The sequence below is a fragment of the Chelonoidis abingdonii genome, chromosome 7 (genome assembly GCF_003597395.2).
Source record: "Chelonoidis abingdonii isolate Lonesome George chromosome 7, CheloAbing_2.0, whole genome shotgun sequence".
NCBI lineage: Eukaryota > Metazoa > Chordata > Testudines > Testudinidae > Chelonoidis > Chelonoidis abingdonii.
In genome coordinates this window covers 75,842,880-75,863,445 of record NC_133775.1, presented here as the reverse complement: position 1 = coordinate 75,863,445, position 20,566 = coordinate 75,842,880, and the positions used below count along the sequence as shown (strand labels likewise).

The 20,566-nt window shown below is 48.0% G+C and overlaps 1 protein-coding gene across 1 annotated transcript; it reads right to left on the bottom strand.

Annotated features, from left to right (window-relative positions):
* Positions 1–901: 901 nt before the first annotated feature.
* On the bottom strand, positions 902–11,384 carry PROB1 (proline rich basic protein 1). Its single transcript, XM_075068056.1, has 2 exons — positions 5,585–11,384; positions 902–1,286 (listed from the first exon to the last, which is right to left on the bottom strand). The coding sequence occupies exon 1, from the start codon at positions 10,674–10,676 to the stop codon at positions 6,141–6,143; it is 4,536 nt and encodes a 1,511-aa protein (XP_074924157.1). The 5' UTR covers positions 10,677–11,384; the 3' UTR covers positions 902–1,286; positions 5,585–6,140.
* Positions 11,385–20,566: the final 9,182 nt, after the last annotated feature.

The window sequence follows — 20,566 nt, the reverse complement described above, 5'->3', positions numbered from 1 at the left end:
TCAAAACACCCTATGGAGTGGAGCAATACAGAAATGCAATAAGTATCGGTTTAGCCTGGGGCTGTTCCATGCAGTATTGTATTCTATTTCAAGTCTTTTTGGATTGTCTGTTAATGATAGGTTTCAGAGTAGCGGCCGTGTTAGTCTGTATCCGCAAAAAGAACAAGAGTACTTGTGGCACCTTAGAGACTAACAAATTTATTCGAGCATAAGCTTTCGTGGGCTACAGCCCACTTCTTCGGATGCATAGAATGGAACATATATTGAGGAGATATATATACACATACAGAGAGCATGAAAAGGTGGGAATTGTCTTACCAATTTACAAACATTGAATCTATCTCCCCTTGTAAGTATTCTCACACTTCTTATCAAACTGTCTACTATACTGGGCTATCTTGATTATCACTTCAAAGTTTTTTTCTTTTACTTAATTGGCCTCTCAGAGATGGTAAGACAACTCCCACCTTTTCATGCTCTCTGTATGTGTATATATAGCTCCTCAATATATATGCCATTCTGTGCATCCGAAGAAGTGGGCTGTAACCCATGAAAGCTTATTCTCAAATAAATTTGTTAGTCTCTAAGGTGCCACAAGTACTCCTGTTCTATTAATGATGTTTTCTGTCACGGTCCAGTCCTGCAAACGGAGGTGAGACAGCTTTCAGGACCAGCCCCTTAATGGGGACAGAGGCTGACTTGTGGTAGCAAGTTGACTACCAAAGTGCCCATGGCCCATTGAAATCCACAGGAAGCTTTTCATTGGCTTCCCTGTGCTTTGGATCAGCGCTTCAGTGAATTGGCCTGTACTGTACAGAAGAACTGCATTCAAGTCAAACACATCAGGAATATGTATCAACATAAGGCGACTTCCAATACAAGTTTACACACATCATTAATATAATGGTTTCAAATCTCACCACTTTTATTGCTCTTTTATTGCATTTGTTTAATGTATGTTAGAGAAAGGTTCCTTTTGACCCAGAAGCAGGCCAGTGTCCAGTGTCCAGTCCTATCTCATTGCAGATATAACCTCTGCGTTACAAAACAAAATGAAGTATTCAACACCAGCTATTTTGTTCAGTGTCTTCATCTTCTCAAATGTATCCAGAACTTTCCCAGAACAGGCAAAAGACACAGATACATCAAAGGGAGACGACAAGACATTTTTAGCAGGTTCATCTGAACCTATATTTCCAGCTTGCTGGGCAAAGCATATTTTCTGGCGAGAAGAGGGTCTGGCAGTTCATAGCGTCAAATGTCACTCTCAATGCTGTTTTCTGGCACTGCACGTGATCACATTTAAAAAACAAAACCAGGTTAGCACCAGCAGACAACTGATCAGCTCTTGCATTTATTAGGAATGCAAATATTGATCACGCCATGTCCTGATCCTGCAATCAGACCCACAGACCAGAGCACCTGTGAAGAATCTTGATGTCTGACTAATGTAACCCTAATTTATGCCCCTCTCACCTGCTGCGCAAGCAGGTCTGATTGCACAAGCAGGCCCTCCAGCAGATGAACCCAAGCTTGCCTTTGGAAAAAGTCTTCTGGTTTTTTTATTCCCCAGATGATGAACCCGTCACACATTTCTGTGCTTTGTTAAAAGCTGACAATGTTCTGCAATGTGGATCCTGCAGTGGATTCACTCCAGGCTAACATGCGGTAATTGAGAGCAGGTTGTGGCCCTCAGTGTCTGGCCCATTTCTATAACACCAGATATTTCACTTATATCTGTCAAATAAGGGGGGAATTTTCAAAAGCTTTCTGCATTGGCCTAACCCTGCTCTCTTTGAAATCAATGGGAGTTTCACCATTGGCTTGAATGAAGAGTGGAGTTAGGCCAATCAAAACTGAGTGTATTTGAAAATCCTACCCTATATATCTAATGCCGAGCCTGCCTCATTGTTATGTGGTCACCTAATGACTGACCCTATTGCAGGGCACATGAGGATGGTGGAATGGTTCCTGTGGGAGCCTCTTCAGGCATAGTGACTTTCAGATCCCAGCTTTAACTGTTGCATTTAACATAGTTATTGGCTTTCAATTTCCCTGGTTTAAGAGAAAAAATAAAATGTTCGAAAGCCTCTTGAGTAATAAAATCTCATGCTTCAGAGCTGCTGCTGATCACTGATAGGGTCAGGAAGGACACTTCTCTCCAGATCCAGCACTGAACATATGATATTATGGGAGGGAAGGGTGCTTCCTTTATTGGATTTAGGGTACTCATAGACATATGGCTTGCCTTAGTGTGATATGTTGTCCTTTGCTTTGAACAGGTCAGCTTGCCATGCAGCCAGCATGTCAGGCGTTCCAGGATGGGTGCAATTTAGAAGGCGGATCAAGCTTTTCCCTGGCTGCTATCCATGATAAACAGCAAAGGGATGAAAAGTTAAGGTGGCTTAGAAGGCTGGCGAGGGTTGTTGAGCTATGCTTATCTGCGGTGAACTTTCCCAAAAGCTCTGCAGTAGGCACAGAAAGGTGCTATCTATGATACCTGCAAAGGTCTCGTGGGCTCATATGTCTCACTTTCCTGCTATAGATTTCCCTAGAGATACTGATCCCCACCTCTCGCCAGGCCATGATGGGCATTCCGCAGAGAAATACAGTTTAATTTACCTGTATATGATACTTTTGTCCTCCCCTTGCATGAAATCTCATTTGTTCTGAGGATATGCCAGGATGTGACATCACAAATACTGAAGGTTGCATTGCAGCCTGGGTAATCCATGGTATTCGTGATGTTGCCAAAAGATGCATTTTGGAATCACATCAGAGAAGCAGGAAGTACTGCGAGGCTTTCCAAGAGGGCGAGAAAGAATTTGTAAAGGATTAGTTCTTATTATGAATTTGTCCTGCAACAGCACCTAGAAGGCAAGGCCCTGCTGTGGTGGGCACCGTTTCTCTGCTGAATGCCTCCCACAGCAGCATGATAAATAATCACACAGAATGCATTCATCAGTAGATCTCAAGGCATGTTACAAGGATGAGTCACTATCATAACCCACAGATGGGGAAACTGAGGCATGCCGCATCTGAGTGACTTGCCCAAGCTCACCCAGTGAATCAGTGGCAGAGAGAGGACCGACACTAGGGCTCCATGGGCCTCTTCACGGGCCTATGCTGCGTTCCCTCAGGGCAGGGGCATAAGGGATCTAAATCGCTGCTTAGCTCAGCTTTCATGCTTGATTTGTAGTTCACCTTTAAGCACCTTTATTAAATTATTCCTTTCCATTTCACACACACTATTCAACCTGTGTTAACTCCTCTTTCACCTGACCACACATCAATTCCAAGGAGTCTAGTACGGCTGGACCCACCACCTCTGGCTCCTGCCCAGCCAGGACGCCCAAGCTACTCTAGGGCTGGCAGCTCTAAAACATAGCAAAGTTGAGCTGTTAGCTAGAGATTCTCCTCAAACCTTGTTAAAACCCTGCATGGGGCCCAGCCTACACTCTGGCCTCAGAGAGGCAAATCTCCCCTCTAACACTGTCTCCTTTTGCTCTCATTCCACCTCCCCCAACATTGCTTCTGCTCCCTTCTCCCCTGAACCAGCCACATTTCTCCCCGCCACACATCGCTGAGCAGCCTCATTCTCTGCACTCCAGAGAGTCCTTCCCCCTGGGTGACTGGTCCCTGAGGGATGCTCCTGTTTCCTTTCCTCTTGCGGGGCAGTGGCTCCTAGGAGAGGCAGCTGGGCTGGTTCTGCCTTGTTTCCAGCCTCTCTTGCTGCTTCCTCGCACTGAGCCTGACACCTGCAGAACCGCTGGAAACCAGCGAGCCAGCCTGTGACCAGGGAGCTGTCCACAAAGCAGCAGCAAGAGCTCTGGACTCTGGAGCTCAAACACCCCTGAGGCCCGATCCTGTGAGGTGTGCTCAGATGCACAGTTCTTCATCCGAGCAATGCCCCTGATGTCAGTGGGATTCCTGTCGGGGGGCAAAGGCCACTCGTGCCAATGAGGGCTGCAGGGTTGGGCCTTCAGGCTGGGTCTAGCGCCGAGCTGGAGCATGTGATGTGCTTTCTATACCAGCGGACTGCCTGCATTTTGAATGTGGGCGGAGGCAGGACCTCCCCTGGCCACAGTCAAGTTTAGAACATGTGCAAACACAGTTACCAGCAGCAGCTCTGATTGTTTACACTGGAAGAAGTTTAATAACTGATTAATTCCCTTCTCACTCTTCCCGCTGCTCGCTTATTTTCCACGCCTCCAGGGGACTGGACTGGGTCCCTTTGTTCCAGCACTGACTATCTGTTGAGCACTAAGATGCAACTTCCTAAATACATCACTAAATAGACACTGCTTCCCATGCTGACATATCATCCTTATGCCCCCTTGTCTGCCTGCCTGTTTTTCTCTACCTGTTGTCTTTTGTCTTATATTTAGATTGGAAGCTCCTTTGGGGAAGGGACTGTCTTTTTGTTGGTGTATGTACAGCGCCTGGCATGATGGGGTCTTGGGCCATGACTCCTTGACACTGCCACAATGCACATAAATACATTAATTATCCTAATTATTATTAACAGAAGTGTTTTGGACATATTGTAATTTTTCTTTTCTATACAGCAAAGGAAAAAAGTGCCGGATTCCTTAATTATTTCTCACTCAGTTCTTTGGGCCAGAACCTCAGCGGGGAAAAACAGGCATCGCCCCGTATGATTTCAGTGGTACCGGGCTGATTTAAGCCAGCTGAGGATCTGAGCCGGTGTGGGGCAGGGAGGTATGACTACACTGCAATCACGGGGTAGGAGTGCAACTTGAGTTGCAACTTGCAATCTTTTAATCTAGCCTGGGTAAGCCCATACTGCCGTGTCTTTGCTGCTCTCGCACTGGAGCTCGCTAGCTCGAATCTGTCTAGTTGAGCTGCAACCAAGCCTACTGCAGTATAGACATACCTGGGGAGTGCGCAGGCCAAAGAAACCAAAGGATTAACGATACCGTGAAAAATACGTCAGAACAAGTACAAATCATTGCAAGAAAAGGCAACACCAAGGCCACATTGCAACTGTTTGCAGTGTCCAGGTAAGAGCTTGAGCAGGCAGGTAGGAGCCTTAAGAGCTTAAGCAGGACTTACATGAGGTATCTTCCCTCTGCAGGACATGCATTTCACCCAGCCAGGCCCCCAAAACAGCTGGAAACAGCTAAGATTTCCCATGGGTCTGAGAATCTATTTTTAAAAATGATTATTGACCTTTTTTGCTAATATTGAAAATACTTGGACAAGTTCCATAACAGCTCTCACAGATTCCCAGGCTTCACACTGTGACTTCCTGCAGGGTAGAAAACTTCTCTGAAATAATTTCCCAGCCAGTGACCATTGCCCATAATGCAGCATGCCCTCCCCTTTGCACAGACTCTTTGCTTGCCAGAACAAAACAATCCAGGAGGTGGTATGCAGTCCAGCCTTCATGTGTGCGGCCCCTTGAAACAGCAATCTTTACAAATAAAAACTAGGCTGGGGGGGTAATTTTTGTAATGCTGACGAATGGACGTTTTGTCTTTCAAAGCAAGAGAGTGGGTTTGTCCCGGACAGTGTCCTACCAACACAGACTAAGCAAAAACCAAAATAAAATGACTATTACCTGGCACAGGGCCCGATCCTGATTCACTTAGTGCTGAGCACACATAACTCTGGTGGCTGGTGAACAGCACCTCCCAGGATCAGGCCCAGCATTAGAATACGTCATTCTCTGCATCAAGAAACAGATCAGCAGTTATGGATGAGAGGCTGTTAGGCTAAATCCTGGTCCCTTTGAAATCAATAGCAAACCTCCCATTGACTTCACGAGCACCAGGATGGTCAGGGCTGGTTGCATTTAATTAGTATGGCTATTGCATTCTGCATTCTCATTAGAAACCAATGAGATGAACAGGAAGTGATGTGCACCGTGCCATCTTCTTGGTGCACTGTTACCTCTGATTTACTTCGGAAGCCCAAACATCTGGACAAGGGGAGCAAAGTGAAACCAGCGGGGTCAGGCAGTGGGTCTCTCTCCCTTTCCACCACATCTTGGGAACTGGTGTAGGCTTGACTTGTTTTCCAGTACGAATGTTCAGACATAAATACGCAATATACATTCGCTGAGGGAAACCCACTTTTAACCCTCCATGTGCTGCATGTTCATTTGGGTGAGGGTCTTACATCCGGAACAAGGGCCCTTTCTCTGGCATGGAAGGACTGGAACTTGTAGCTGGGGAGAATAAAGGCTGATTAGGGCTAGGACTTGAATTCATCCCAGTAGGAATATAATATAAACTCTCCATGTAGTTGCAGTCAGTGGCTTGAGTAGCTAGTGGAGCTTCACCTTTTGGACCAGGGCTGAAGGTTCCAGTTACATTTGTATTTTCTTGACTGGGCTGTTGATTTGGCAGATTGGGGTGGACGGATGGCATAGCCACAGGAGGAGGAGGAAACCCTGGGAATCCTGGGTATGGTATGTAGGGGGGCCCGTAAACCCCTGGATTCATGACCAATGGATTGAAAGGAGTTGGGTAAAGCCTACTATGTGATGCCAAGGGGACTGGGGGTATCAATACTTCAAGATACTGGCCTGTCTCTGGGTCAAAGAGCATTTTCAGCTGCGGCTGTCTGGGAGGTTCCATGTAGTAGCACTTCCCGCTGTCTGGATCAATGAGCATTTTCCTGTGAGCCTGGGGCTGGGGAGCAAAAGACCTGGTGGGGCTAGGGGCACTTCTACTGCCTGGTGAAACACCATTGTTCCTCCTCAAGAAATTGGGTGAGTCGTTGACTCTGTGATGGGGCTGGTCATTCACGGAGTGGTCTGCAGCTGCCTTGCCCTCTGGCGCTTTCAACTGTGGAGACTCATTGCTTATTGTGCTCACGGGCGCTTCCCCACCTGGCTGGAAGAACACATTGGAACTGACCAAAGTGTGGTCTGGATGGGAGGGCACCAAGGGCTTAGGAGCTGCTTCGGGTTTCTGGGCTTTCACGGGAATCGTTAAATAGTTGGCATTCTCAGCATGGGTGGCTGTGAAATATTGCTCATTTCCAGCCTGCTGTCTCTTCAAATGATCCCAATTCTCCCTCTGATCTTGGAGCTTTCCAGCTGGTGGTGATGGTGCAGTAGAAGGAACTCCTGGTAGTCTAGTTTCTTCACTGTATTCCTTTGATCTCAAGGAGGCATTGGAATTGGCACACTCTGGAGACATGAGGATTGCTGGCACAAACACCTGGCTATCCAATGGCCTGGGGGCATCAAACATTTTATTCTGGGCCTTCTGCTGATACAAACTGTTAACAGACTGATTGTTTGCTGGCGTGTTTGTGTGGGATGTTTGGGTACTTGTTCCTGTTGGCTTTATGGGCTGTAGATGTCTGTAGCCTTCCTTGGTCTGTTCAGAGACATTGTTTTCTTCTTTTGGACTGATAGAAAAGTCTTGACTGTCATGAGGTGTCAGTGAGATGATCTCAGTGGATAAATGCTTCTGAAATGGCCACTCAGGCTCCTTCTGGGCCTGAGCCTCCTGAAAATGACCTGGCCTGGTGGTGTTGCGATTGATGTCAGTGTGGTTCTTGGTGTCCTTAGGAGAGGCTGAAGATGGAAACAGAACAGCTTTGCTTTTTTCTAGTGAGCTGCAATTAGCTTGTGTCGATGAGTCTTTCGGAGCCCTTCCATCCAAAGCTGAGTAAGCTGGAGCAGGGAAGTAGTCAGCTTGTGTTCTGTGTGGATGCTTGGAAAGAGAACTGTTGACTTTAACATTAAGCTGGGATTCCATCTGGGGTGCTTTCCTTGTGGCTTTGGAACATGGTGTTACATTTAGCTCACTCCTCTCATAACACACTGATTTATTTTCAAGCTTTAGCTGGGGTTCTTCATTCCCAGCTACAACCTTCTTCTTGGACTGAATTTGAGTGATGTGGATTGGAGATTCACTCACTGCAGCGCATTTGCTTTCAGTAAGACTAACAGGTCCATCCACGTAGGGCTTAGTGGTTTGGTTTAAAGTGGCACTGTGTTGCAGGTCACTCGTTCTCTGATCTGGTATGGAAAGCGCTGACACATCTAAGTTCAGCTGCTGCTCCCAGTTTTTTCCATGTGAATGGGTCTTTGTTTGCACATCATCTTTGCGACACACTGAAGTGCAGTGTATAAACAGAGGGGAGGTTGCAGTGGACTCCTTTGTTGATAGGCTTATGCTATCCCCGCTGTTGGTTTCTTGGTCTATATTGAAGCTGTCTGAAGATTTAAAGCACAAGCTATAGGTGTTCTTAACTAACTTTCTGACATCCCTGGGCTGATGTATTAGCCGCCTCCCTTTACCCTCTGTCTTCTTGGCCTCCTGAGCGTGCGATGCTTCAGGGGGGATGCTTTTCCCATCGCTGCGTGATCTGCAGGAAGTGGGCAAAATGAGAGAGGAATACTTGGTGCTCTGCACTACTGCTGGCCTCTTCTCTTCGGCTCCTCCCTCCGGAGTCAGCTGCCTGGAGACATTCAGCATCTTCTGCTGCTGCTCGGGTTTGCTCTGTGGGATCAGTTTCATCTCCTGCGTTGTGGATGTGAAGATGTTCCTGGCTGGATCCCTGGGCACCACCAAACTTTTTGGTTTGAAGGGGACCTTCTCCTCTTCCCATGATGTGTGCTTGTTCTTGCTGATCGCTCGCTGCTTCAAACTGGGCCATGGCTTTTGTGCTTTGGAAAACGTCGGGGCGACACCCAAGCCTTTCACCTCAGCCTGCTTGGATTCAAACAGGGCACGAGCTCTCCAGTATTCTTTCCTCTCTTTGGCAACCTGCTTCCTGCTGTCATCTGAATCCCTGTTCATGCCATCTGCCAAGATGGGGAGTGGCTTGGACTGGGTAACTTCATGAGACTTCAGTCTTTCATTCAGCTCATTGAACGTCTTTTTCAGCTTGCAGACATTTTCCCTTTGCTGCTCGTTCAGCACTACACCTTTGGTAGGCCGCATGGCATCAGTGCTTTCTTGGCTCATTGACTCAGACCTTTCGCTCATTGAATGACTCTGCAGATCTTCAGCTGAACAGCTGCAGTCGGACTTGGACAGAGAACTTGCCTTCCCCTCCGTGAAATCTCCCACGACGTCCGTACTTACGGAGGATGGTACAGAAGAAGTCGAGCTGCCCTGCATCGATTTCTGCTCCATTCTGATCCTCTGCTCGTATTGCATTTTCTTGGCCAGCACATTTTTCACCAGGCAGGAGGCCATCCTGGTTTTGCTGTATGAGTCGTCTAATGACGCCGTTCTCATAAACTGTTTGTAGTTTATCCTGAATTCACTGCCGATGGCTCTGCCCTTTGGGCAGGGGTCGTTCCTGGGTGCTGCAAAGGGCTGATGGGCAGCGCACTCCCCTGCTCCGAGGAAACTCATCTCATTCCTATCTCTCTGCTTGAGCTGGATCTGCCGCTTGGGCACGGTCCTCTTTTTGGAGTGGCCCTTTTTGCCGTCGGCGCTTTCCAGCACCACATCAAGGCACTCGAACGGGTTCTTCCCGAATGAGTAACTGGGCAGATCTTTTTCTGGAACTTGGCTGGCAGCTGGGAATTGTCTGCTGCCCTTTGCCTGGCTGACCACCTCTGCTTTTCTCTGCTCATTACGCGTTGACCACCTGTTCATTCCATTACTGTCTTCTGACAAGGAATTGGACAAGCTAGACGATGTCCTGTTACTAGAACTGTACATATGTAGGGAACCACTGTGAGGGCACGAGAGGCTCCGGAACGACAGAGCAGTGAGTTTCTGAACTTCATTATCAGCCTCTTCAGAGTCACTTCCAGTGCTGGAGTTGTCAGCGCAGTACTGGGGGCAGGGGGCCTTGCTAATCACAGGAGCTCTGCTGCCCTTTGTATTGTGCGTTTTGAGGAACATCTCCCTGGATTTCGGTGCATTGAATCGTAATGGTGGATCCAAATACTTAGACCCACCGGCTCCAGGCTGCAGCTCTCTTGTGGCTAGCCCCATCCTGCTGCTGTACCCTGGAGCAGAGCTATTCTTAGCAGGGCCTGTGATTGACATCTGAACCTGTTGCTTCTCCTTGGCACTGAGGTAGCCTCTGTATCTGCAAACTTGATTGCTTGCGGCACACTCCCTGCCTGCCTGGGGGCTAAATGTCCTCTCAGCTGTGGTTGTTAAACTCCCCCCTGAAGTCTGGCTTCTATTTAAAGCTGAATGAACTATGGCCGTAGAAGCAGCAGCACAAATATCACCAGCACCTTTGCTGTTTTTATCAGGCAGCTCCCATGTGGCTTTGTCAAAATCACTTGGCATCCCACGTAGTTGCTTAACTGTGTCCTCAGAAGTGCCCCTCCAAAAGCCTTTCATGACAGCCGGGCTCCGTTCAGAAAGGCTCACCGGTGCAGTTTTGTTCTTGCAATGCAGATCACTTTCATCATCTGGGTCACTATCAGGTGGCTGGGTTAACAGAGTGTCCCCTTCATCTTCCAGAGACTCCATGCAGTCCTTAAAACTCTCAGCCCCCTCTGAGCACAGAGCGGTATGGTAAGAAGAAACAGAGGAGTCTGACGTGTCCTTTAGGGGGTCCCCTGGGGATTGGCTAGGTGTGTGTCTGTTCTTTTCTGAACCAGCTTCTTTGCATTCAGAGTCACTGAAGATCCTCTCCCCACTTAATCCATCAGGCTCAGGGGGTTGCCCTGGCCTAGAGAACTGGACACTATTTCTTTTCACTGCGGGGATCATTTTTTATTCCTTGCAGCACATGCTTGGTTCAGAAGGGTCCATTTGAAATAATGCAGCTCAGGCTCCTCTTTATATTTATTGGAGCTGATGCTATTTCCCCTGGGACTTGAGAACCTGATCTTCTCTGGGGGCTCATTTTCCATCCCCACTGTTTGATACGGTCATAATAAAGAGCAAAACCCTGATCACATGCACATTATAGGCTGCCAGCCTAGGAAAAGAGAAACAAACAGATATCATATGCTAGCAGCACGACCGACAATAACTGGCCAGAGCCAAGGTATCAGTGATTTATTTTTGTTTTTAAGCAACGCAACTGAATGAAAAGTTCAGCTCGACAGTATGTGTTCAGGAAGCAGTTCCGAAATGCAGCCAGCTATAAACTATGCTCTGAGAAACAGCTGTGAGATGCAGCCCTAGCAAAATACCAGCATGGTTCTCATGCACTGACTGCTCAGCTGTGAGGTGCTGGGGGAGGCAGCACCCTTTCCATAATCTAACAGGTCTCTGCCTAGATGGCTCCTTTAATGTGCGGCGCTTTAGTGGTCGCCCTCCCAAAAATGGCCAGGCTGCTGAGAACAATGCTAAACATCCATGAATAAATCAGAGATAAAGATCATAGTATCATAGAAATGCAGGCGTGAAGGAACTTTGAGAGGTCGTCTAGTCCAGCCCCCTGCACTGAGGCAGGACCAAGTAAAGTTAGACCATCCTTGATAGGTGTTTGTCCAACCTGTTCTGAAAATACCCACATTCACCCACGAAAGCTCATGCTCAAATACGTCTGTTAGTCTATAAGGTGCTACAGGACTCTTTGCTCCTTAATCACAGATGAACACTTTCATTAATCAACTGTTTCATTTTTGCCTTTCAAATGAATACCCAGTAGGGCGAAAAACTCTCTCACAAGTGAGCAATGCCATTAGCTGAGCTTTTTTTTCATTTTCATCCAGGCAAATTGATTTTACTGAGTGTCAGCATCTTCATAGGCACGTCCTCCTAATGCTAATCTGTAGCCCCAAGGTGCCCAAGTGCATATTTATTTTGCTACTATCGTTGTGGGATTGCACTCAAAACTGCACAGACAATGAAGAAAGCAATTTCAGTGTGAACAGTTGCTATTGATTAATAAGAATGTATTGCTACATCTCAGTGTTACAGAGATCTGACCTCGGTCTGCCAAACTTTACTCGGATAAGTAGCGGTTCCTCATGCAGGCAGGCCCTTTGGAGTGAATGGATTGTGTGTAAGGATTACTCATCCGGGGAGGGATTTTTTAGGATCAAGCCAGAGGCAGGATTTACAGAGGCAAGTAGAAATAGGCCCTGTGCTGAGAATGTGCCAGATCCCTTTACACACAGCAGTTCAGAACCAGCTTCTCAGGGAGGGCCTTGATGGTGTTTTAAAATTACAGATGCTTGGCAAACCGGTCTGCCAGGACCACTGCTGTGGCTCTAGAGAGACAGAACGCAGCTATCGATTGTACATGGAGGGAATGTTTCATTTGGAAAGGAGATATTTACTTAACACCTCTGGATTAGCTCATACCCATGACCTCCTCCAGGGGCGGCTCCAGGCACCAGCGCAGCAAGTGCATGCCTGGGGCGGCAAGCCACGGGGGGCGGGCTGCTGGTCGCTGTGAGGGCGGCAGTCAGGCCGCCTTTGGTGGCGTTTCTGCAGGAAGTCCATCAGTCCCACGGTTTCGGTGGTAATTCGCCGATGGGTATAGTGAAGGCGCGTGACCGGGGCGGACCTCCAGCAGAACTGCTGCCGAATCCATGTGACCAGGGCGGATCTCCAGCAGAACAGCTGCTGAATCCGCGTGACCGGGGCGGACCTCCCGCAGAACCGCTGCTGAATCTGCATGTCCAGGGTGGACCTCCCTCTGAACCACTGCCGAATCCGCGTGACCAGGGCAGACCTCCTGCAGAATGCCGCCGAAGGCTCCCTGACTGCTGTGCTTGGGGTGGCAAAACACATAGAGCCGCCCCGACCTCCTCCGACTGCTCAGGCCCAGACCCTTCCTGGCTCTCAGGGTCTGTATGGAGGGCAGGGTCCAAAGAGATCCTGAGCGAGGGCCAGGCAGAATTACAGTTCCTGAACGCAGGTCAGAAGCCAAAGTGGTGGGACACCTTGAGAAGAGGCGGCACCAGGGCTCCATCTCCCATCCCCCGTTATTTTGTGCAGCAGTGGGTACACTGGCTGTGTGCAGGGGCATTCTTCTTACTTGAGGCAAAATGTCTCTCACTCAGGGCTTAGAAAAAATAACAATTATTTTTCATGGGAAATTTTGAAAATTTTTCATTAAAATGTTTATTTTTAAAGCAGTGAAAGTTTTGTTGGGTTTCCAACAAAAAACAGAAAACCCCCTCCCTCCCCCCCCATATGTGCGGTTTTCGATACACAGTTTTCAGTAAAACATTCAGTTTTAAAAAACAAAAATGAGACAATCTCTACCAAAGCCCACAATACTTTCTACTGATATTTTTTTCAATTTCTGGGTTTCTCAATGAAAAACTGGCCAATTTTGAGCAAAATAACTTTTTAATGAAAAAGTATTTTAATGAAACAATATCCAACTGCTCCAAAGGGGGCACTGCCTGTCCCTTGCTGTGGATTTTGCTTACAAGCCACATCAAACCCTCCATTAGTCTGTGCTGCTTCCACTGAAGGCCGGGGGATAGTTTGCCATTGATTTCAAGGGGAGCAGGAGTAGGGCCATTAGTTCTGTAGTCAGGAAAAACTCCCATTATTTGCAATGGGAACAGGATCGGGTCCTAGGAGAGGAGCATAGGATCTGGCCTTTAGTTCAGAAAAGGATAAAAGTTGGATTCAAAGCCTCAATCCGAACCCTACAGGACGTTGAGGTCATTTGGATCCAGCTCCAGGGCTGAACCCTGCAGTTCAAACCCATCTCTAAACCAGAGGGTCACTTTGAGTTGTATTTATTTCCGTTTCTCTAAGAGATGAAGGATAACAGAGCAGTGGCCTTTTTGAAGCTCAGGGCACCCTTGGCAATATTTATAAATACAAGTATTATCACTGCAGGTCCTTTGGTTTCATCTCGCTCCCCTAACCAGTAATGGCCTGACAAAAAGCAGGGACTGAGACTCTCTCCCATCCACCCCACCAAAAAAAGCCAGGCAATAGATATGTTTTGCTACATGCAAGGGGAAACAGATGTAGATGCTTTTGGACCAAGTACTCAAGTTGAGGGCCCTTGCAGACAACACGCTGCTAGGACCCCCCCTCTTTTTTGTATATGGGAGGCTCCGGCTTATTTTGCCTAGGCACTGACAGAAGGAAATCTACAGTTAAAATCAGTTGCACCAGGATCATTTATTTAATGTGGCTTTTCTGCATCGCTCATTTCAGAGATGCCTTTCTCGCCCCACCTCTCCCCCCGTCCTCTGAAGACAAAACTCTATTTGCAAGTGACTGCTAAATTAAGAAGGTTAAAATTACCTTTGGAAGCATTCAGGGTACTGTGGCAAGTAACCTGTGTTCTTGTGAGCATTTTGGTGTCCAAATGCCAAAGGCTTTACCCAGCTCCCCGAACATCGGTACCATAGTGAAATAAAGCTGAGAGTGTTACGAGTACATCTGACACTGACTTAGACAGTCATTTCACAGTGAAGGGATCCAACCACACCATTCCCAAAGTGGGTGCCAAACTTGTCTCAACGCCAAGAATGAATTTAGTCTCTGCAGAGCTTGAAACCAAATCTGCCTTTGGAGCTGACACCTCTGAGCACATCCATGTTTAGAAAAAGTTGTGTGAAGAAAGATCTTCTTGACTGGGTTCAAAGCATGTGAATCTGCATCTGAACATCAGTGAGACTATGCAGACGTGTCAGCTTCATAGCTATAAAATCAGATGTACTAGACTGGTCTTACTGGAGATTATGATCTGGGTGGTTGTTGTTTGTTAAAACAGATCAGCAAAATAACAGCGGCAGGTGCTGATGCATCAGAGCTGTGCCAGGTTTAGAAGTAACTGGAGACTCCTGTTCAATTGGGTTCACTTAGGGGAGTAAATATAACTCTTAGCAATTAAAAAAAGATGTTACTAGAAATAACTCTCAGGGCGATTAACTCTTCTATGTTCAAACAAACTGCAGACTGTTTGCTTTGCTGGGTCACTGGGTTATTTTAGGGGCAGCCTTTGGGGCCTGACCCTCCAGGGTGCTGAAGTCTATGGGAGTTGATGGAGCTCATCAATTTGCAGCAGGATCTTCAGAATCAGGGCTACATACTCAGCAAACTCTTACTGGAGGAGTGTTCTCCTGCAGTCAATTCCTTTGCCAGAGACATGCCTGGAGCCTGACAGACATGCTAGCTGCAATGAACTGTATTGTATGGTTGTAGGAAGGGATTTTCAGACATCTGAGCAATTTGGGTTTGAAAATCCGTCTTGTGAAGCATATGTTTGGGGCACCTGGTCCTTATGAGAATCCTCATAGATTTTAACAAGGAAGGAATTAAGAAGTTTCTACACAAAGGACTCTCAAACCTACAGAGCTTAATAGTAAATAAGGTCCTTTCCATAGTTTTTTTAAAACCGTCCTATAGAATTCTGTAGCAGAGAAAGAATTCCCTATTAAAGTCGATAGGATGGTATGACAAGCACTATACAAAGTTGATTTTCCTCTATGAAACTCTACAAGAGATGTCCAGAAAGGACAATAAGCTAAAGCAACCAGATCATTATTGACACTGTTCTTTTGGTATTTTTCACCCAATCATTATTTTACAGCCAAATAGTTGCATTATTTTTTGAGACTAGAGAAACAGATCCTGCAGGAGCTCAATGCACTGAAGGCCTGCAGTGGGTTGGGCTTATAATGCATAATGACAGTAGCTTAAGAAAGCTAAATGACAGAGCAGCATTATGCCCTTGTCTTGCTCAGCCTAGCAGGGAAGTAAGGCACCTCACAGCCTTGCTCAGCTTACCTGGATCTTGGGTCCAGGGTTTCTGAGACTACGGTGACGAGGGCCATGTAAGCACATGACAGACAGATCGATTGATCCTGGTGTGGTATGGAGCCCTTACTCTCTGCAATCCTCATGGGTGAGGAAGTGTGAGAGTAGGAGCAGAGCCAAAGCTCCCAACCACTCCCCTGAGAGTGCTGGTCAGACATAATGGGGGAGTAAGCTGCAGCCTGAGGAACCAGGAAGAGAATTGTGCCTCTGAGGGCTGTCTTTGCAGCATAGGACCTCTCTAGGCTGCTCCTGGGGGCGGGGCATGGTGTCATTTATGAATCTCGCCTTGCTCAGGTCTCAGTCTAAAGATACAGTCTAGCCCACAGTAAACCTACCATAAATAATAAACAGCTATTCTGACTGGCCATCAGTCTCCACTCACAAAACAGCCTTGAGCTGCTGGAATCCTTCTGGCTTCGGAGGACACAAGTCTGAGAGTATATGTGAGCCCATATTACCGTCTAGCTTTATCAAAAAGCTGCAGAGGCTCTAAACATGAGAGCGCCAGAGCGAGATCTGTAAACCCGGGCTCCAGGCGGCAGCCACTTTGAATGCCCCAAACTCACAAAGCCCTCGCTCATTTCTTGAGGTGGTGGGAAGGCGCAGATACACCAAGTGTGGCCAGAGAAACAGAGGAAGCGACTAAGCAGAAGGCATATGAAAGGCCCATAATTCACCAGCGGCTGTGCCACACAAGGTGGCAGGATCTGTCCATGCAGCTTGGCCCTTTAAAGAGCTCAACTATTCTTGGGGCAGCCTGGGGCAGGCAGCTAAGCATAGACTAAGAGAGTTATGCTGGAGTCGAAAGAAAAGACAATCTTGGAGGAAAACCGTAGGCCTAAATCCTATTGATCTCTGCTGCATCCTAGTAAAGAAGACGCCTTAAAAAGGCAGCTCTGAGTCTGAGTGCCCTGTACATCCATTTCCTAAGGTTTCTGTCAGAGTCAATTAACAAGGTGTAACGCTCATCCTAGAATCTCAGAGCCCCTTGCAAATGTCCAGTAATTTCTGAGAAGGAGGCCAGACCAGCATCAGTAAGACCCCATCCCCAAAGCAAGCCCGAATGCCCTCCAGCACAGGCAGCAAGGCCCATCTGCGCCTTCAGTGTGGGCCGGAGGGGGAGTCTGGAGTCTGCTGAGTCACTGTTGTGCTTAGTTCTCAGGACCTGACATGGTGCCAAAGAAGCTGTGCTGTGTTAAAACTGATGCCTGTGCAGCTAGAGGCTGTGATTGACACAGCTGATACCAACTAAACAAACACATAAAGAAGTGGGCCCAATCCTGCTAAAAGTTGCCTGGATTTCACTGCGGCGCTGCCTGTGCATGGGAGCTCAGCTGCAGACATCTCTTTGCAGAGTCAGGGACTGTGTTTTTTGCAACTGCAGGAAATGCAGCACGGAGTGCGTGAGTGACTCGCACAGCGAGTCTAGGGCAGAGCTGCGAGCAGAACCCAGGAGTCCTAGCATCCAGTCCTCTGCCCTAACCACTTGATGACACAGGCAGCAAGGAGTCATGGCGCTAGCTTGCAGGCCTCCTGTGCATGCCAGGTAGGACTGGTGGGCAAACGCTGCCCTCAGGCACACTGATGGAAATGTGGTGTACAGCGTCACATAGGCATTGCCAGCATAGACCAGCCCTGCAGTCCAACCACTCCACTGCCAGCAGCAGATGCTTCAGAGGAAGGTGCAAGAATCTCCCTAATGGAAAGCTATGGATTAACCTGTCCCTGGGGCAAGTTTTCCTCAACTGTTAGTGCCTGGCTCATGCTAAAGTCTGGTGCTGAGATCCCTCTAGCAATGCTTTATGCTATCGTGTGTACCTGTGAACGTCCCCGGCCAAATGACCAGAGAGCGTACCTTTGGCACCTAAGGGATGTTGCCGGGGTGGGGAACAGGGAGCGGGACTGGCCTCCAGAAGTTCCAGTCACTGCTGAGAGGAGGCAATCAGTGCTGGTCAGTGCTGGAACATCACCGAGAGAGCCGTTTACCACCGTGTTGTTCAACGTGTATTACACACGAAAACAGCTAAAAGAACTTTGACATTACAGCGTCCTGCCATCAGCAATTAGGAAGTTACCCAAGCCTGACCCCTTCTGCTCCTGGCCCTTCCCGCCTACCCTTGTCCGAGTCCCAGTCTTCTTCTTGGCCCCCTCAGTTTGTTGACCTAGTCCCAGTCCTCCCTTCACCTCTCCCCCCTCGGTTCTGTGTCCCATTCCCAGATACGCTCTGCCTCGGCCCAGCCTCAGCTCCATAGCCCGGGCCTCCATCCTACCTCCTTCAGCTCCTCTTCCCAGCCGCTCCCCCGGCTCTTTGGCTCAGTCTCCCCCCATCCTTCTGACCCCTTGCCTCAGTCTCGCCACCCTTCTTCTCCTCTTTGCCTGGGCACCAGCCAGGGGCATAGACACCAAGGAGACAGGCTCCCAGCTCTCACTTCTGGTTCCAAGCCTGGAGCAGCCAGCAGTAAGTTGTTACAGGGAAAGTCCTGAGTCCTGTAGCCCTGGGCTGGGACATGCTCTGTCACTGTGGGCTTGGCACATGTGCAGCCTGGTCACACTCAGAGACTGATTGGGACTGGAGCACGCTCAGTGTGGACAGAATGGTTGGGGAATTTAGCCGCCAAACTGAACCACATCCAAATGAGCTATTTAAATGTAAGAAGAATCATATAATTGCCCAGCAGCCCTGGTGCTGTGGCCTTCGAGATGATTGAGCCCTCGTGAGTCTGTGTTACCTTGAGCTCATCAGACAGTGCCATTGTGAAGTAGCCTCTTGTTCAGCACAAAGAGTGATTTCATGTCACCATCAATGGGTTGGGGAGAGCTAGGAGCTCAAATGTGCTACTGAAGGTGACATTGTATAAACAGCCCTAGAAGAGTTGAGAGCTGAGGCAGCATGGCTCTCACAGGCTTTCAAGGCAGATTGATTGCTTTGTTCATTTTCTGTTCGCCTCTCCAGGATGAATAACATCACACAGAGTGCAGAGGAAGAATGAAAGTGGGAGTGGGACAATTTTGGGCTTGGGACATACAGCTTGTTACATCAAAAGGCCCCAACCAGCTCAGCGCTCAAGCCTTGATCCCCAGCATTTGATTTCTGAACTCAGTGCCTGAAAAAGGGAGAGCATTTTAGAATCTGCCCCTTTTCATCACAAGCCGCTTTTGTTCAGTTCTCATGCTGGAGGAGCACAAAATACTTGCCCATAAAGATTTCTCTATTGCCCCATCCTTGCTGCATTAGCAGGAGGACAGACCATCTGTAACTGGGTCAGATTCTTCTTCTATAACTATATGTGTGAGTTCATGTATTGGTCATCAATGTTCCTTTCTCCGGGATGTTTCAGCAAAGGCTCTTGACATGTTACAGACATTAATGAAGAAATCCTCACAGTGCTCCAGGAGGTAAGGCAGGGACATGCATGCCACTGAACAGAATCCCCTCTGGAGTGGATGTGATAGTTGTTAACAGCATCCACAACACCACAGAGGAGTTTTAGGAATAACGAGCCAGAACCTCGGCTACTGCATTGCTCCCTTCATGTCCATGGCGCTACACATTTGGAGATTTGACCCCCAAGACTTCAGGTAGCAGATGGGAATTAACCAAGTGGAAATCTGGCCAGGACACTGTTTGTACAGACCCCACATCTGAATTGGGCCTGAGGGCTGGTCTATGCAGGACATTACTGTGCAGCAAGCCGGGGTGTGACTCTCCAGTGCACCAGCTTGCTGTGCAGTAGCATCCCAGCCGGACAGTGCTACAAAGCATTGTGCCATAGGCTCATACCCTGGCTTGCTGCAGAGTAACATCCCATGTAGATAGCCAGAGTGCCACAGGATTGTAGTGAGCACAAGGGACCAGGCCTTGGGGTTTATATTTCTTCTGAAGGAAAGCAGCATGGTACCCTCTACCCTCCTGCTGGTGCTTTGGTGACTAAGGGTACGTCCACACTGCAAAGTAAACCCATGCTTGAGCCTGGGCTCAAGACTAATCCCCCTTGCGTCTACACTGCAATTGCACTAATCCAGGGCTCAGACTCAGGGTGCCAGGAGCCTGCAGGGCTGGAGGTCCACGCTTGAGTTAAACTGGGACCCAGGGTCCAAGCTCTATTGCTTTGAAGTGTACACACTGCCCTGCTTGACTCGGGTCCCAGGAGTCACCTGGAAGTATCCCACAATTCCATGGGACAACTTCCTTGGTCCACTCTAGCCCAACAACCTGCAATGCACATTATTGATACAAGCCCCTTCCCACTCTGTGAATGACAGCTGCTCAGGTCAGCATTGACCCATTTTCAGCTGAGCACTGATCGGCAAGCACACTACAGAGAGCCTCTGGGCTGGAATAACACCACTGAAGTCACTTGTGTAAAGGAATGGCTGTAGACCAGTGTGTGTATGGAAAATACAACCACAGTGCGGCAGGGCTGTTTGAACACTTGGACTCTCCCAATTCTGTTCTGTGCTGTGTGTGCGCAAAGGAACTCAGGCTCAGCCCTATTGGTGCCACTAGGTAAAAATCCTCTTGCTTTAAGGCCTGTGTAATAAGGCCTGCGTGAACCAAAGTACCTCCATGTTAGCATGTTAAAAGCCTGCGTTAGCTTCACTATACTTCTGTAACCTTTTGTACTAAAATGCTAACTGTAACTTTCTGTACTAATGTGCTAACTGTAACCACCTGTGTTATGCTACTTGCTAAACAAGAAGGCCGTAGTTAGCAAAGCTGGGTAATACTAGACATTGCTAATACTAGATAAAATAAATAAAAAGCAAATGTTATGGCCAAGAACATGCACTTAAGAAAGTAGCCCACACAATAAATAGCATAAAAAGAAAAATACAAGAAAGGGGGTTATAAATACTAGTGCCCTGCCTGTGTGCAGTGTGCAGGATTTGAGATTGCATTCTCCCTC